The sequence below is a fragment of the Taudactylus pleione genome, unplaced genomic scaffold (assembly GCF_031769625.1).
Source record: "Taudactylus pleione unplaced genomic scaffold, aTauple2 ptg000828l, whole genome shotgun sequence".
NCBI classification, from domain to species: Eukaryota; Metazoa; Chordata; class Amphibia; order Anura; family Myobatrachidae; genus Taudactylus; species Taudactylus pleione.
In genome coordinates, this window is record NW_028285230.1 from 1,133,037 (window position 1) to 1,149,023 (window position 15,987).

At 47.1% G+C, this 15,987-nt stretch overlaps 1 protein-coding gene across 1 annotated transcript in view; it reads left to right on the forward strand.

Annotated features, from left to right (window-relative positions):
- LOC148474587 (polycystin-1-like protein 2) overlaps positions 1-7,902 on the forward strand; it is a 92,702-nt gene extending 84,800 nt beyond the window's left edge. The window contains 2 exon segments of the mRNA XM_088458398.1: positions 365-496; positions 7,652-7,902. Of these exon segments, the coding sequence (XP_088314524.1) occupies positions 365-496; positions 7,652-7,744 (225 nt within the window). The 3' untranslated portion in view covers positions 7,745-7,902.
- The last annotated feature ends 8,085 nt before the right edge of the window (positions 7,903-15,987 follow it).

Consider the following 15,987-nt stretch of genomic DNA (forward strand, 5'->3'; position numbering starts at 1 on the left):
ATTTACAATTGGACCGCACAGTTTCTAACTTCACGGACATTAAAAAATCCAAACAAGTATTGCTTGGCAACATCGGTGAGTTCCTGGTGACTCTGCCCGGTGTTTCAAAGAAGCAGTAATTTAAAAGGCAAAACCAGGTTGGTTTTGCCTTTTGAATGATTGCCCCTTTAAAACAAAAACTCACCAATGCCTGCATCCCGCAGGCGATTACATTTACCCACTATATTCTTTATTTGTCCATGTTCTTCTGCTTTAGCTGGCCACAAGTTGCCTACCCCCAGTGTACTATTGTGTAGACTTCATTTTAGTATATAGCCCCATTGCCACACTATACCATATTTTTCATATGTCTCTTCTTTGTCAGGTATTGGATTATAATCCAATTTTAGGTTCTCTTCTGGTTGGATCGTGCATTATTTTCATGACCTTCGTGGTGCTGAATCTCTTCATATCAGTGATCTTGGTTGCGTTCAGCGAAGAGCAAAAGAATCATCAGGTAGGTGGAGATCTATCGCAACATAGCTCAATGTATCATAATGTACCACAACGTGCAATTCCACAGATACACAGGGGATGTCACGTGATTACTCAGGAATCGGAGAGCACTACAGGTGCAAATATGAATCACTGAGCATTTTTAAGCCTTTCGCTATGTACTATTATCTAAATACAATAAGAATATATACATATTTGCAATTGCACAATGTAGCTATATGAGATTACCCTATTTAGTTGTGTTTCACGCTAACTAGTTCATTTATACACTGATCCTACTCTCTGGACTGTAATCTCTCATGAGTAGGGCCCTCCTTCCTCCCCCGTTTTCCCATCCATTTCCGATGTCACCTACCACGTACGTCTTTGTATTATTTTAGTAATTATATAAATATGTGAGGTCTAGGGAGTTTAATGGACACACTACAGCTACCTTCCTGGCAGAAAGTGTACGGGGCACTTGTGATGTCATGACTGTCAGTGGTGTGTGGCACAACATGATTCGCTGTGGCAATAAACACATGACCTTATCGCCAACCCTCAACATGCTCCCAGCCGGGAGCATAAATAATCATCAACCCACAGAACAGACCAAACGTTGCCTTTTATTTGTACAGTACATATAGCTTTACAGGCACAGATTTTAGGGGGCTCATGCAGAGATGGATGGAAACGTCATTTACACCCACAAAATCCATCTTATTGTACTGCGTGTGTACCAGAATGCCTTGCGATAGACCAATGAGTCCGCTTATAATAGGAAAGGCTGATAATATATGATTGTGTACTTTTAAAATTAATCAAATGTAGTTTCTGCGTCTTGTTCAATTTCATATTTACATGTTCCGTGCAGCTGTATTACCTTTGAGTTTCACTGTCCAAGCATGTGATCTAGTTTGTGTATGTATTGTATACTTGTCTTTAAGCTTTTCCTGCTGTCGCTGTGAGGCCACACCTCCCTGTTTATTCCGGGAGCACCTGTTGTCTGCAGGAGTGAGGAGGCGCAGTTGGCTAGGCACGCCGAGCTGGGCGCATATTGTGTTTCTGAGCAGCTCTACATAAGTGGCAAATATATGTTTTTGTCCGGAACGTATTTCATTTTGCGATTAGACCCAACTTGCACCAACACAAGCCCCTGCACTGTGCTGCATCATCTCCTCTGCTTCATTCATAGGTTTTTTCTTTTACACCTAGCTAGTTTTTCCAGGATATAAGGCCTGATCCAGTAAGGATTGCTAATGCGATCACAGCTGCGATTTCAAATGGAACACAGCAGCGAAAGTATGCTAATGACTACCAAAGCACTGCTAGCATAAAGATGCCCCTTGCTGCCTTCTCACATGCGTATGGTGTCATGCGTAGGGTGTCGCTTACCTGCATTAACATCTGTACCATCGAGGCACATCGGCCAGTCACACACATTTACAGCAGGTCTGACCAGTCGCAGACACTGCAAGTCTCATTGCACACAGTGAGTACTCAAGCTGTGTATGGTATGCAATCGCAGTGGCTAATCTATGCACGCCCATGCAACGGTGTTCAAATGGACAGGCACCCCTACGTTTTTCTGACCACTCCCCTGTCACCACCCCCAAAGGCTCACAGCCTGTCACTCACTCTGCGATGGCTTCCTCTGTGCGTCCGTAATCGCAGTGCGATTGCAGCGCACATGGTCATATTATATTATAAATAATACCTATATATTGTATTAATCACAAACTCGTCCCCGTACGTGATTAAAAGAATACACACACAAACACGCAATGGCTTGCAAAAGTATTCAACCCCCACAAATTTAGTGTGAACCTTTAGGTACTGTAATTACTGTATATTCATTATTTGTTTGCACATTTTTTTTTTAATTGCTGTTTTCATAAGTATTCATAACATTCTAATTGCTTGGGTATCCCAGCACAGCCGTAACTAGGGTGGTGCGACATTTGCAGTGGCACAGGGCACCGCAGGGTAGTGGCGCTGTTCGGGTCTGAGAATTTTCTGTTTATAATCATTCTCACTTGTAGCTTCCTTTTCTTTTATCCCCAGCATCTCCTGGCAGCTCCTATCTCCTCCCGGCTGACTTCTCCTCTATCTGGTCATCTCATCAAGCACCTTCAGTCCTCTTTTATTTACACACACATTTCAAAATACTCATACCTGGGACTCAGGACCTCATTCAGAGCCGCTCGTAAGCGGCCGCTCGTTCGCTCCGAGCGATGTTCGCACATCTGCGCATGGGTCGTAATGCGCATGCGCCAACCAGTCAGTGCGGTCGGAAATCGGGTGCTCACAAAATAGCGAGTGCCTGCTAATTTGAGTGACAGGATGAGGCGTATGTGGGTGGTAACAGGGGAAGGTGCTTGAAAACGGGGAGTGGAGATCCGAACGCAGGCGTGCCAAATGGTCAAAACGGGCGTTTTAAGGGTGTGCATAATTAACAAAGCAGCATCGTCGACCACGTCACTTGGTTGTCTTTTAGCCTGAACTGCTCACATGATTGCGGTAGGAAAATGCTACCACAAGAATAGCGAGCAGTTCATACGCCTTTCGATGTACTCGATTAATCAAATAAATAGCGGAGATGACGTATGATGCTAACGGCCAAGGGGCGTCTTTACAAAATAGCGAGCGCATGTTTCGGATGCTCACTCAGACATAGAGGCGTCAACAGACCGCAAAGAGCGAGCGGTCAATTTAAATAGCCAGCCCCTTTTTCTGAACGAGCGAGCGCAAATAGCGTCCGGCTCTGAATGAGGTCCTCAGACCCATCACCTCTCACAAGGCAGTCAGACACCTTACACATGGTGCTATCTGCCGAACAATTTCTGATGGTTGGCCCATGAGACTGGCATCATAAATTGTGGAATTTTGGGGTTCGCCTCTTATGTCCTTATTTGAAAACCGGGGGGGGCACTGCCTAGACAAGGCTGTCCCTCATAACTCAGAGTCTGAACTGAAAGGAGACTTGGGGGGAAGCCACAGAGAGGCCATCTATCACCACAGAGAGGCCATCTATCACCGTGCAGGAGCTACAGAGCTCAGTGCCTGAGCCAGGAATGACGGTGCATCAGTCACCCATATAAAGAGCTCTGCACACAACTGGTCTGTATGGGAGGGTGGCTGGGGGTGGCAGCACCATATTGTGGGGATTGGGCATCTTGTTAAAATTGAAGGACCAACGGATGCAGGGCTGGATTAACCATTAAGCAAAATAAGCCCGTGCTTAGGGCATCAAGGGAAGGGGGGCACCATAGAAATGTTCCATTGCCGGATTTACCATATTGTACAAAACTGCAAATGGTGCAGCTGAACCAGGTTCCAAAAAAAGGGGCTATATAAAATAAAAATAAAATGGTAATAAGTGAGTGGAGCGGCGCTTAGCAGTGTTTCCAAATGGGGGGGGTGTCCAAATTTGGAGGATTTTAAAGGCCTTCGCAAGAATTTTGGCGATGTTACTTTGTGGGGATTTTTGGGGAACACAATATATATGGGGGCACCAAAATCATTTAAGTGCTTAAAGCACCTAAAGGTCTTAATCCGGCCCTGGATGGATGGTGCAAAATACAGGGAGATACTGCAAGACAACCCGCTTCAGAGCCTGATGATTCATTGCAGATCGCTATTGCGAATGCAGCTGCGATTACGCACGCAGGTCCACTGCGAAAATATGCTAATGATTGCTATCGCAATGCCGTCGCAGCCTAACATAAAGACGCCCACATCCCCTTACATCATTAGCAAATTAGCGAAACCATCGGTAACATCGAGTACCAACGCAGCCTCACGCACAGTCGCACAAGGTCAGACCTTACTCAGGAATTGCTAACCTCGTCCCACGCAGTGGGAGCTCAAGCACACCATCGCAGTGGATAATTTATTCACGCCCCTCTAACGGCATTCAAACGCACTGACACACCTGTGTTTCGCCGAACACCCCGTCATCATTTCCAAACGCTCACTTCCTGTCAATCATTCTGCAATGGACCTGCGTAGTGTCTACAGTCGCAGTGTGATCACATACGCATGCGCAGAACGCAACAATCAAATAAAGCTTGCGAGACGGTTGTCCTCCCAGCAGGACAATGATACCACGCACAGAGCAACACTGACGTGGTTGAACAACAAAAATGTGAATGTTCTACAGTGGCCAAGTCAAAGTCAAGGGGTAAATTTACTAAAGGTCGATTTGGCATTTTGAGTGATTTGAGGTGCGATTTTTAATTCGATTTGGATTCGATTTTGGTTTTGAGTATTTACTAAAGGCCATGTCGCATGTAAAATCGGACTTCAAATCGACTTTGGACTCAAATCGCCCTCAAATTGACCATCGGAAAAACATTGGTACTTTTACATAGCCCAACACACAAAACCCTCATTTACTATCATTTGATTTGAAATCGTCCTCAAAATCGGACTTCACTCTTCAAATCCCCAATACAATAGACCTGCTTCATGCTTTCGATTTGAGCATGAGCAGTTCGGATTCACACAGATGCATGCAGACATCAGTAAGATGTTTGCATGTATCTCACTGCAAAAAGCAATTAAAGAGTTAAATTAAGAAAAAAATTGACGTGAGGTCACCCCCCCAAAACACAACCAGCCCTGGACTATGCCAACCCAGTTCTGGTTGACTAAGTACAGCGAAAAAATGATGTAGGGTCTCCCTGTACTTAGTACAACCAGCACTGGGCTATGGGAAGCAGAGCTGGTTCTGGATTTACGGGGAAAAATTTGCATAGGGTTCCCCTGTAAGATCCAGAACCAGCCCTGGACCCTTTCTAATGGGGGACTGATGGCATAGCCAGGGGAGCCCTATCACCGGGCCCCCAGCCGCAGCATCAGCCCTGACAGTCAGCCCAGGCCAGGGATCCCTGGGGAGTTGGAGACCGCTTCAAAAAAAGGGGTCTCCTTCTCCAGGGAACCCCTAGCCTGGGCTGATAGCCCGGGGCTATCTCCGGCACCCCTGGGCTGTGGGTTGATTGTGACAGTGTGGTGTAAAAAGGGAAATAAATAAACATTGTCTTTCCAGTAGAACTGCAGGTCCCAGCAAGCCTCCCCCGCATGCTGGTACTTGGAGAACCACAAGTACCAGCATGCGGGGCATTTAGGGCCCACTGGGACTTGTAGTTCACCTGTAAAGAAATGTCCCAAGAAACACAAACACACACCTTACAAAGTATAACTTTAATACATACATACACACACAACCTCACACAATACTCACCTATCTTACCTCCAGTGGTCCCCTTCTCCAGTAGGCATCCATGGGTTAAAATTATAAAACGCAAAAACCAGACCCTCGCATTAAGGAGTAATCAGTCTAACCAGACTGATTACTCCTTCCCGAATGAAGCGCACAGACGTGGCTTCATCCTTTGAAGCTCCGTGTCTGTGCGTTCATTGGCTGAAAGAGGTCAGGCCCCGCCTCTCAGCCAATGAACGGCTCCCTCCATTGAAGTCAATGGTGGGAGCCGCAGGATAAACTCTTTTTACACCACACTGTCACAATCAACCCGCCACCCACCGCCCAGGGGTGGCGGGGATAGCCCCGGGCTATCAGCCCAGGCTAGGGGTGCCCTTTTTTTGAAGGGGTCTCCAACTCCCCAGGGATCCCTGGGCTGACTAACGGTCAGGGCTGATGCTGCGGCTGGGGGGCCCGGTGATAGGGCTCCCCTGGCTGTGGCATCAGTCCCCCATTAGAAAGGGTCCAGGGCTGGTTCTGGATCTTACAGGGGAACCCTACGCAAATTTTTTCCTGTAAATCCAGAACCAGCTCTGCTTCCCATAGCCCAGTGCTGGTTGTACTAAGTACAGGGAGACCCTACGTAATTTTTTCCCTGTACTTAGTCAACCAGAACTGGGTTTCAATAGTCCGGGGCTGGTTCTGTTTTTTTTTTAAATTTAACTATTTAGACACTTTTTCCAAGCAGATACATGCAGGCGTCTCACTCACTGATATCTGCATGTATCTGTGTGACAATGAACTGCTCATGCTGAAAGTGAAAGCATGAAACAGTTCGTTGTGTCAGGGATTTGAAGGGTGATTTGCCATTCGATTTGGACATGAACTTGCCAAATCGAACAGCAAATCACTCTTCAAAACCGACTCAAATCGAATTTGTTTTGCAAATCGCAAAACAAATCGACTACTAGTAAATCCAGTGAAGAAATGGTTTTCACTGCATGCGATTTGAGAAGTGCTAAATCACTCCTCAAATCGTGCTGCAAAACGACCTTTAGTAAATTTACCCCCAGATCTTAATCCAACTGAGAATCTGTTGTGTCACTATGTGAAAATTGCAGACCACAAGCGTCATGCGACCAACCTGTACTGGAGTAGATCTGCAATGAAGAATGGACAAAGATCACTCCTATACAGTGGGCCTGGTTCAAAGATGGAGGCAGTTTCCATATTCCTGCAGTGGAGGCATTTAGTACTAAAGTACATGCGTAAAATGTCAGAGAAATCCTTACTGCGCACACGCCAACCCAAATGCCCGACCGTAATTGCAATGGTGTACGGCATCAGCTAACACTTGAGAAGGGGTTTGCGATCCCTGGGCGTTTTAGGGTGGAGACTGGGAGGTGACCTAAAGTGATCATAAAAAGGGGCCGTTTCACGGGCGTGTAATGCGAGTGTCATGCTACCACGTTCTCAATTACAAATCCAGTGCTTCAGAGGCCATGTTTAGTTGGATTAAAGGAAAGTAGGTAGAGTAGACCCTAGGCTACCGCAAGTGTCAATGCTGCGACCGATGTTGCATCGATTTTGCACAAACCACACAGCCTGACAGTGGGTGTCTCATCGCTCACGCACTCAATCACACCAACCCGCACAGAGGGAAGGCTGATATGAGTATTTGCATATTCCCGCAACCGCTGTTGCGAGGGCGACTGCTGCTGCATTACCAACTGTCTCTGGATCAGGCCCAATGGGTGCAGTCAACACTTATCTTAAAGCTGTTATTGCAGCAATTGGTGGTTCTACCAAATACTAGACTGCAAGTGTCATTTGTAATAGACAATATTTGGGGTATTTTTATTTATATATAATTTACTTGCCTCTCAATCCGATATATAGAAATGAAACGGTTTCTGCAGGCCTCACATTCACTTTCTATGGTACATCTAATCCACATTCTTGGACTTGTTACAGGCATCAGAGGAGGAAGAAATAGTAGATCTCATGCTGATGAAAATATGCAGCTTTCTGGGGCTACGACACAAGAAGGAGGATGCAGAGGGTTAGTCTACAGAAGAGCTCAGCAAGTGATGCTTTATGATGCTCTGTACAGTATGTTACCTTACAGAACAGGTTCTGTAACCCATAGCAACACACCAGACAAATGACAGCTAGGGGTATATTTACCAAAGTGCGAGTTTTTAGAAGTGGAGATGTTGCCCATAGCAACCAATCAGATTCTAGCTATGATCTTCTAGAAGGTGCTAGATAAATAAGTAGAATCTGACTGGTTGCTGTGGGCAACACCTCCACTTCTATAGAAACCTTTAGTAGATATACCCCTAAAGACTGACACAGCAACTCTCATAACAACCTATCAAACACTTACACGTGCACTCAGATTTTTCATTTTTTTTGTTAAAAGTTTTATTTCTTCAAACTTATGTGAAGCTGCCCGTAGTTGTTTGTGTTCAATTCATTATCAGGCATAGATGTGTCAAACCTTGGAGAGAGATAAAGGACTCAACTCATTTTTCAAACACAGCCTGTAACATGACGATTATAAATTGATTGGATGGTCTCCACTTCATTTCTCTCCATGGTTCGATACATCGCCCCCAGCTCATGAGAGTGGTGACTAAGGGATACACATTAGCTGTTTTGTAGCAACTGTAAAGGTGCCTACACACATGGCGATTTTTTACACGATCTGCCCGATTCCGACGCATCGGAATGACAGATCGTTTAAAATATGTCCTAATCTTGAGTGTCCACTCACGATCAAGATGCCGATGCGCGTCCCTGCTGGTCGTACATCGCATCTTCAGTTCTTGCCGTGCTGTAGGGCAGATCTGACATTCTCAGCCACGATGCACTGGAATAGTTAGGAGGCACGATAGATCGTGGGCCAATTTGAATAGCTTTTAACATTAAATCGTGCCCACGACTGCCGGGGAAGAAATCGGACACGATATTGGGTTGTGACCAGATCGCCTAGTGTGTAGGCACCTTAACACAGTTTATTCTTATACACAATTTAAGTTATTTCATATTATGAGTAAAGTTCATATTTATCTGAAACTATTAAACTTTTTGTAATGTATTTTTTTTCAGTGCAATAATGTATTGTGCATGTACAGGACCTACTTAGTTTAAGCATATATGTACTGGCTTTTGTAATGTACACAATAAACTATGAGTATTGCAACCAAATACCAGTGGCCTATATTACACTTGTCATTATTTCCAAGTAGAAGGACTTTCTCTGTATCAGTCTGGAGTGTTATTACTATAATAATTATTAGTTAGTATATTAAGTTACATCATTTATGTACAATTAAAATAAAAGATGAAGTACAGATATTTACACGAATGAAACCTTATCATTGTAGCGGTTACAATCTAAAGTTTGTGCTTTATTTTTAAAATCCTGTAGTAATCAGGAAGGGCAAATACAAACTCCCCGTCATGTGGATGAAAGTGTAATGTGTTATTGGAGGCTTTATAATCCACTTGGTAAACCTGCCAACATTAGCTCCTGTGTCCGAGAATTTTATAACATTGGACCTTAGCAATCTTATTTATATGTCTAACCCTCCCATGGCCACCACGCAGGCCCCATTTATCAAGGATCGCTTTTGCAACGCAATCGGGGCATGCCAGTAACGCCCATGATCGCATTGCAAAATGCGCTCATAGCGGCCGGGACATGCATGGACACAGGCTCCGATAGGAGCCCGTATCTGCGATGTCTCTGGAGAACTGCTGACCAGTGCAGGGGGTGGTGTGCATGCGCAGTCACGCTGACTGCACGTGTACAGCCGTCATAGCCGGGGACGGTTCTGGCGGATCCCTCCACCAGCTAATTATGTGCGGTGTAGCCCATAGGCTACAACGGCTAACGCCACCTTCAGTTGGTAAATTTAGCAGGATTGCATCCCCCATAGATACCTATGGGGGATGCGGCTGCCTGCGGTAATGGAGGGCCCTGCTGCGGGCCCTCCTTAATACATATGGGGGAACTTAATATTTGAGGTAAACCTCCAAAAACTGCTGATTATACCTCAAATACACTTTGATAAATGGGCCCCACAGTCTTATATTTAGTATACAGAACTATTCAGCAGAAGATGCTAATGCAATCACAAGTGAGGGCCTGATTCAGAGACGCTCGCGCTGAATGAGGGCGTTTTTTTTTTTTTGGAGTGGCCTCCAGGCCACTCGCATAGCTGTGGGTGACCACCCACAGCTATAGCGAGCGGCCAGGTTGATGGTCGCGATGGTCAAGACCATCGCGACCATCGGGCTTGCGACGAGACCCTTGTGGTAGGGTCTCGTGGCCGCAAGCCCCAGAGAGCTTTCGGCTCTAACAGAGCCGGAAGCTCTCCCACTGACATCACTGGTGATGTCAGTGGGGCCGCCCCCAAACGGCAAGCGTTCCGTTGGGAACGTCTCCGTTTGGCAAGCCACCCCCCCGGCCTGCCTACCAAACGGGGCGTGCTGTCACTCACCATCGACAGCTCGCCCCCTTTGGTGCGAGACCCGGAGCTGGCTCTGTCGTGCGCATGCCCAGTGGGCAAACATCAACCCGGTTGCGAACGCTCAGTTCAGCGCGAGCACTCTTACGGATTGCAGTTGCTATAATATGTTAATGCCTTGCAAAGCTTAGCCGAGCATAGGGACGCCCACTGCTGTCTTCTCATATCCGTTTGATGACGTTCTATCCAATGACGTTTTACAGCGTAAACATCGGTAACGTTTGGCAGTCACACAGCATGTAAGTCACGTCTGACCACCCGCAAGCACTGCAGCTCTCCTGGCACACAGAGAGGTCTCATGCTGCGAAGGAGACCGCAATGGCTAATTTATGCACGACCATGACACGGCGTAAAAACGGTCAGACACGCCTGCGTTTCCCTAACACCCCCCCCCTGTTACATCCCAGAAATGCTGATTACCTGTCACTCACTTTGTGGGTGATTCCTATGTATGAGAGTAATCACAATGCAATCATTGAATGTGCGCATTCACATATGCGCAATAGCAAACAATTCCTCGTTCTGCGAAGATTTCTGCATTGCGTCCTCTGCTAAATCAGCCCCATGTCCAGTTACAGACTCATGTCCGCCATACAGCCCAATTACCAGCATACAGCCTTGTGTATAGCATGTAGCCCTCTATGTAACATATAGCCATAAATCAGGTTTAGTATATAGTAGTTTGTGTTCTTGGCCCACTTTCTTTCGGGTGTGGTATAAGAGATAGACAATGTCTAGGTAGACACCAGATATTAGACAGCCAATAGGTCGACACACAGAATGTCGACAGGGTCAAAAGGTTGACACAAAAATGGTCAACACTTTTTTTCTAGCCCTAATCTTCACCCTAACAATCCCCTTGGTGCCTAGCCCTAACCCTCCCTCCTGGTGCCTAACCCTAACCATCGGGGTAGGTACCTGACCCTAACCGTCCCTTCTAGTGCCTAACCCCAAACCTAACCGTAACCCTAAAAAAACAAAAAAAATCATGTGTCGACCATTTGTACCTGCCGACCTTCTTACATGTCGACCTTTTTTCGATGTCAAACTTTTGTCTAACATCTGGTGTCTACCTACGGTGGTGTGTCCTGTTGACACGCCCAGTGGCCACACCCCTTGTGGCATGTGGCCACACCCACTGTTCTGCGCATGCCGCAACATTATACCTTTTGTAACTACATACAGTACAAAAGAGAAAGAAATAAAGAATATATTTATGAAGCATTGGGATGTACTAGCACTATATACCATATTGAAGGAAATATTACCAGCTAAGCCGCAGACTGTTAGAGGTCCAAAACTTTGAAAAACAGATTGGCTCCAATTAATCTACAGCAGTTAAGTAAATGAGTATGAAATGGGATAATTTCCTATCCAATGATAAGGGTGCAACCAAATTAAAGTCCCCACCGAGTTGTATGGCCCTGCACCCAGCTCTTTAAGCAGTGTCTGACTATACAGAAGCGAGGTTAAGCTGTTTCTGCCTCATTTCTCATCTCCCTGTAGTCCCAAGGAGCTCCACAAAGCTGGTGAGTGTTAACTATAAAAATGATTACAATATCTTCTTTCTATTCTATCAAATCTCAGGAGTATGACAATGGAGGCTCTTCCTCCTCCTACTGCATGTCCCTGCTCTTAATACCTGAGGTGTCCATCATTCCATGGATTTATGGCACGTCCAACTGCAGCTAAGGCCCAATGCCAGAAAGGGAGCTACCACCTGCCCTGACTACAGTGGACCCTGAGCCACCTCCAGTACTACCCCAGTTATTTCCACTATATCATCTGCCTCCACCCCACCATCCTTCTGACTCTAAACTGCTTTCCTACGCTGAGGTGGTTAGGGCATGGGTAGTAAGCTGCACAGAAAGAGAGCTAATAGAGGCATGCCTCTGAGTATGGGGGCGTGCCTTGAGCACTGATGGATACCTTGGATGTGTTATGTGACCAGGAAGTGCACTGCAGTGTTTAAAGATTGGAGTATTTAAAGATTGGAGTCAGCAGCAGCTAGAGAAGACACAGTGATGCAGGAAGGAGAATCAAAGGACACTGAAGCTTAGTGTAGTGAGGGGAGGGTTACAGTGAGTAGGGAGTGAGACAGGCTCCCAGCACTCAGACCCATCTCCATGTGTGCCTCCCCAGCCATTGGCCTCACCGCACGTCACTGAATAAGAGACCAAAAATACCACTGGAAATATGAGTCAATTAGCTACTACAATGGAAAATGTAGCACAGGTCACCTGCCAAACACTATCAGTCCATAATGATAGTGAACAAAATAAGAAAAAAAAAAAAAAACACAACTGACCAAAAGTATGATACCACGTGAGGGTTATTAAAGTCAAGCCACCAGGAACTGTGGACATCCAGGCTATCTGGGAGATTATGGGACCATTTATCCAGCAACAAGCTGACAAGTTCATGACTGCTGTTACTGAACTGAAAGAAGACCTGCGCACTACCTCTCATCAGGTCTCAGTTAAAAAGCATCGGATAGGGTCGAACTGTCATGAAATCTCTGAGCTCAAACAACAGGAGCTTTCTTTCTACCTCCATTTATTGGCTAAAAGGACATTCCAGAAAATAGGTCACGTCGTAATAATCTTCAGCTGGTGGGTCTCTCCGAATCCTACAAAGGTCCAGCTATTTGGAAATTCCTTTTACCCAATCTCCCTGTGTTGTTAGATGTAATGGCTCAGCTGAAGAATTTGGAAATAGTTTTACACCTAGATGCTCTTTGTTTACTACTTTCTCAATTAGCTATACTTCTTTTATTTTTCCTAGTTACGTTAGCCATGGTTACTTTGTTTTATTTCATACTCCTTCAATGTATATTTTTTGTACAACTGTCCCTATATTGGTACCTTTTCTTCAGTCCGCACTCATACTTCTTTACTTGTTTATGCTCCTAATTTATTTGTATTTTCTTCTTCATATTGCCTTTCAGAGTCCAAATTGATAGGTTATTCAGACTGCCAAAACTATCCTAATGGCAGTGAACTTAAGGCTGTATAACACAGCCTCCAAAGCAGTATAGCAGAGGAACTTGGCTGGCTGCAGGTGATAAATAGCTACCGTCACACTCCCAGCAGGCTCTCCCAGTAGACCGAATAACGGAGACCACCGAAGCAGTCCAGTAGCGCCCTGACAACCTCAGATTAGAGCTATGAAGGACGGTTAAGTATGGGCCAGATGTGAGCGTGTTTTAGCTGGGCTGCGTAGATGGGGTGCAGCAGTGGCAGCTTATCACAGCTGGTGATGCCGGTGGAGATCCCCCGTCACGGTTCCTGGGGCCACAGATGGTGTAGTGGTTGCAGCTGGGATCGGAGTTTACCCAGAGGTGTGGTTGTTGGTGAAAACGTAGCCGCTTCAACACCGGAGCTCCAGCGCCATGTGGCCGCTCATCAACACGCCTGAGCCACTCCCCCGGAAGGGCCTTGATAAAGGGGTTGGGTACGCGATCTCGGTGCTGATAATGCCGGCAGCGGAATCCTAATTGTGGAAATCCCAAATCAAGCAGGTAAGTATTCTAACCCTACCCCAAACCCACACCTCCCACAGCATAACTCTAACTTTCCATTAGGCAGCCTACCCCTAACCATCCCCCCCTTCCCCGCAGCCTAATGGGGCATACACACTGTCACAATTGGTGCTCGAGGGTTACCTGTATCAGGTGATGAACTGGAAACACTGGAGGCCGGCTGGACTGGAACCATGGGGGACATGAATAGCTCTTTTAATAAAAGAAGTGGGTAGCAGTGAGAACTGCCTTGGGTGATGAGTGACTGGAACTGGAAACTTGAGAGGTTGGAATGAGACCAGAAGGAATTTGGAGGGACCGGCAGGTAGGCAGACTGAGCTGGTCGGGGTACCAGTAGATGAGCTTGCAGACGGATGGTAGCGTGGAAGCTACTTGTTGTGGCTTGGAAAGCCGTGGGTAGACGTGGTAGCGTGGAAGCTACTTGGAGCGGCCTGGGAGCCGTGGGCGAGAGGTGGTAGCGTGGAAGCTACTTGGTGCGGCCTGGGAGCCGTGTGGAGAAGCTGGTAGCTGGGTAGCCACTTGGAAAAGCTGGTAGCGTGGAAGCTACTTGGAGCGGCCTGGGAGCCGTAGGCGAGAAGTGGTAGCGTGGAAGCTACTTGGTGCGGCCTGGGAGCCGTGTGGATAACTGAACGTAGCAGGCTGAGAGCCACAGGTGGGCCTGAGGATAGAAAGATGCAGGAGGTCCTGGGGATGGGGAGGCCCAGGGGGTCCTGCTGAGAGACAAGGGGGCCTGGAGAAAGAGAGACATGGAGGCCTGGAGATAAAGAGACACAGGGGGCCTGGAGAACCACAGGAGGCCTAGGGATGGAGACATTGGGGGTTCTGGAGTAACACTGGGGTGCCTGGAGAGACACAGAAGTTTGATCAGGGAAATTCACATTGTTCCTGCACAAAAGCTTCTGTTACTACAGTATATATTATCTGGTTATGATGATGACATGGGTTATATTTTTACATAAACAGGCATCTTCCAGACAATGTGATCTCCTACATGAATAGTGAATACCGGCTGAAGACACTGCCCAGTGAGGCTCAAATTCCTCAGAGGTTCCCTGTTGCAGAGAAACTACCATATAGGTAAGAAAAGACTTTCAAACTGACTGGGGCCCCAAAAACCCGCTGAGGGGTGACACCAAGGTGCAGGGCCGGCGCTAGGCTGTGCTGCGCCCAGCGCCGTCCTGTGTTGCCGCCCTTTCCCTCCTCCGCTCCCTCCCCGTGAGCTTAAATATGTCCTATAGCGCTAGGAGGGAGGCGGGCGTTTCCTGAGCCCTCCAGAAACAGTAGCGCTCCGGGCGACGGATCTGCTTGCCCGTGCAATGTAGCATTAAATGCAGCACTCAGCTCCTGAAAGTGTGAGGGAGCCGGCACTGCACAGTGCTTACCCGTACTTCTGCCACCCCCCACCACACTGTACCACAGGGGTTCAGGCAGGAAGGCCACACCCCTTCCCAAGTGACCACGCCCACTTTCCGGCGGCGCAGCTACGCCGCGCACACAAGGTCCCTCCCTACACAGAGTAACATCATGGGGACAGACGCCACTGGAGTGTGTGTGTGATATTGTTTTCTTTTCCAAGAAACAGTAACTGCCAGGGCCGCAACTAGGGGGGGGCTAGAGGTGCACGTGCACCGGGAGGGGATTGCTTGGGCGTGAAAAAGCAGACTCTGCCATCTGAAAATGGCCGCTGCCGAAGAGGAGACTAATGCTAGAGGTCCTTACTAGAGGTCCGCATGGACTCTGCTGAAAACGGCCATCCAAAAATGGCCGCCGCCAAGGAAGAGACAGATGCTAGAGGTCCTACTGGATCTCTAGTGTCTGTTAGCAGAGCGCAATGCACACAGCGTTCCCGGAAGTGCCGGGAACGCTGGCGCTGCAGGGAGAGGATGCTGAGAGCTGCATCTTCTCCCTTCAAACCCCCCTGGCTGAGCATAAACCCCCATGGCAACAAGCATGGAACCCCATGGCAACGAGCATGGAACCCCATGGCAACGAGCATGGAACCCCTGACAACAAGCATGAAACCCCCTGGCAATGAGCTTAAATCCCCTGACAACAAGCATGAAACCCCATGGCAACGAGCAGGTAATTTTAAAGTAATTAGAAGCATTACTGTGGGGCATAAAATGGTGTCGGGCAAATATGTAAGTGGCACTTTGGTAATAGGCATTACAGTGTGTGGCATAATGTGTAATGGGCATTATGGTGTATGGAATAATGTAAGTCACTATACC